Source organism: Pecten maximus, chromosome 1, assembly GCF_902652985.1.
Source record: "Pecten maximus chromosome 1, xPecMax1.1, whole genome shotgun sequence".
NCBI lineage: Eukaryota > Metazoa > Mollusca > Bivalvia > Pectinida > Pectinidae > Pecten > Pecten maximus.
Window position 1 is genome coordinate 19,935,451 of NC_047015.1, and position 3,276 is coordinate 19,938,726.

A 3,276-nucleotide genomic window follows, 5' to 3' on the forward strand; every position below is an offset into this window, starting at 1 on the left:
TACCATTGTGGTTTTATCCACTGCTGGGGTTAAATTTGATCGTATCGCTGTATGATTATCACCGTGTCTGTAGACTTACGTACATACTGTAGATATTTAGATAATCCAGTTATTTATCTGTGAACCACCTACATTTGGTTCCTAATAATTATAATCCAGACATATTATATTAGCCTATCAGTACCAGACTACCAGTGCAGTTGTTTCAGCAACCATTTCCGGATTAAACAACACAGCTTCTGTTTTTAATTAGAAAGCGGATACTTCCGGGTTCAGTGAACAGATTGTAAACAACGTGTTATACATTGCAGCAGTTCCCGAGTGTCTTTGTTGGTATTTCCCACAGTTATATGTTACACACGTTTGTGATATAGAGTCTACCATATTACCGGCAATCAGTACAACAGTGGAGGCGTGACATCGAATAGGCGAAAGGTCAGATATTTTCCGCTGTGTCAGTGACGAGCGATATCAGCAAAGCCGGTGTGGTATAGAAAGGGAAACATCGTCCATGTATACGAGCCACATCGATCAACGGGGACTATGGAATTTCTACCTGGAATACCGTCTGACGTTCTAACAGTAAGTTTGGCTACTGGAGTCGTCTGTTTAGCGATTTACTACTGCTTGCGCGACAGAGTTGATATCCCCGGTCCGTATGCGTTACCATTTGTTGGAAATATCTTCCAAATAGTTATCAAACATCAACGTAACACTCTCTATACACTTCATAAAGTTTACGGTAACATTTTTAGATTGTACTTCGGGCGACGTCTGGTCGTGACTCTCTGTGGTAAAGAACTTATCAGTGACGCGTTCATCAGACAAGCCGATTCATTCAGTGATCGTCCAAACGGTATGACAGTAAACAAGAATGATACGGAAAACGGATTGATCTGGTCGAATGGACATACGTGGAAAGTACTCCGAAGATTCACTCTACAGTCCTTGCGTGATTTTGGACTTGGAAAACAATGTTTGGAAGATAGAATTTTAGAAGAATGTAATGTTGTATTGGGAGAAATGGCACGAACACAATCAAAGCCATTTAGTATTAAGAACCTATACAGAGATGCTGTAGCCAATGTCACACACACCATCATATTTGGGAAAAGATGTGAATATGATGATCCAGCTTATCGAGAGGTTATCGACAACATTAGTTTGCTTTTCAATATGTCCCTTGGAGGTCTTTCTCCAACAACTATTTGGCCATTTCTAAAACTGTTCCTGAAGAACGATTCAGTGACGCGAATGGAGTGCCTACAAAATATATCTAGTTATATAGAAGCGCAGGTAGAAAACCACAAGTTATCGTTTGATGATGCAAATATTCGTGATTTTATCGACATCTATCTTCAGGCTAAGAAGAATGGAAAGGATACAGATATCATCACATCAGGACAACTGTTCAGAGTGATTTTGAATTTGTTCAATGCAGGAACAGATACAACAGCCGCTTCTCTGAACTGGTCAGCCTTGTACATGATCAGCTTTCCCGAGGTACAAGAAAGATGTCAACGAGATATTGATGAAGTTGTTGGTCAGGGGCGTCAAGTACGAATGTCCGACAAATCCCAGCTGCCATACGTAGAGGCGACATTACTAGAAATACAGCGCTTATCAAACGTGGCCATCGCAAGCCTTCCTCATACAGCAACACGCGACGCTTTTGTCGGAGGTTATCGTATCCCTAAGGGAGCGATTGTTATTGCACATCTTCAAGTTACACACGAAGATTATAGTTATTGGGATGATCCCCTTGCATTTAAACCTGGCCGTTTTTTAGATTCGGACGGCAAGGTAAGGAAGTACGACGGATTCATGCCGTTTTCTGTGGGCCCACGTGCCTGTCCCGGAGATTCCCTCGCTAAGAAAGTTATGTTTTTGATGTTCTGCAATACACTTCAGAGGTTTAACTTCTTAAAGAAGGAAGGAGATGATGTTCTGTCGTTCGAAGGAGAAATCGGGTTAACTAGGGTACCAAAGCCTTATGAATTAAAACTCGTTCCCCGGAAGTAATGTGTTAAAGATACTAGGTGAAACACTGTAGGTGCTATTGAGAAACTGAAATAACGTACTGTGACTGAGTTATGTTTGGTCTTCGGTATCCAATTCCTACCTGAATGATGTGACTTTTAATCATCTTGTTAATGTTTGTAATTTAATTTATGTGTTGTCATTCAAAATTAGATAAAACTAGTTGATTCTCCTTGAAATGGACAGTTCCGTCATTCACAGTTTCATGTTCATGTATAGATTATGTCAACATTTAATCGGAACACTAGATCTGTAACATTTTGAAATATGATTAGATAACGGTATCTTAATGATTGATCATGTTCAATGTGTGACAATGTTCGGACCAATAAAATGAATCCTGTCTTATTAATCTTTCCATATTTGACGTGAATTGTCCCCGACATGTTAACGCCTTAACTATTTCACAATAGGATAATACTACAGTGTTGCTATTACATACTTTAATGGCCATTCCTTCGTTTGAGTTCAGTCTAGGTCGTCAAAATTAAATTTACTGGAAAGTAGGTATGTTTTCCATGTAGTGAAAATCATCACCTTTACATTAATACGCAGTTTTACTCTCAAGATAAACCAAAAGTTCGAGTATTAAGTCCTGAAAATTCTCCATCCGACCCGAAGTATCACTAATTACGCATCGACATACGGTATTTGTATACGATACGCCTTTTCCCTTCACATTTCGGTGTTTATTTTGTTACTTGTAGGCATAAACACTTATATAATCATCGTTCGGACATCGATTCCATCAATAGACGAAGGAATGACTCTTTGATGACCAATCTACACTTTAAAGGTCATAAGGGCCGAAAAGGGCGAGTAAAACTGGGAATAAAACGAAACAATATCATGTAAATATAAAATATAAAAGAAATATTGGTACACCTGCCTACACAGTTTACAAGAGCTGTTGGAGAACAGCATAGCTCGTCTCGCAAATGTTTGTCAATAAATAATTAAAATATATTAATGGGAATGGTTTCGCAAGTTGCATTGATAATATTTATATTGTTTACTTGATCAGATTATGTTTTGTGAATTCATGCAATGTTCAAAACCATACCAATTTATATATATATGAATTATTTATTGACAAACATTCGGGAGACAAGCTATGCTGTTGTACATTAAATGAATATATTTAATACAAATGTAATTGCTTTTGGACATATTTCTTCAATTTTTTGACAAAATATTATCCTAATGAGAGTTGTCTCCCTTGAAAAATGTGGACGG

At 38.1% G+C, this 3,276-nt stretch overlaps 1 protein-coding gene across 1 annotated transcript; it reads left to right on the forward strand.

Annotated features, from left to right (window-relative positions):
- Window positions 1–271: 271 nt before the first annotated feature.
- Window positions 272–2,392, forward strand: LOC117327261 (cytochrome P450 2B4-like). The gene has a single exon (XM_033884172.1). The coding sequence runs from the start codon at window positions 544–546 to the stop codon at window positions 2,020–2,022; it is 1,479 nt and encodes a 492-aa protein (XP_033740063.1). The 5' UTR covers window positions 272–543; the 3' UTR covers window positions 2,023–2,392.
- The last annotated feature ends 884 nt before the right edge of the window (window positions 2,393–3,276 follow it).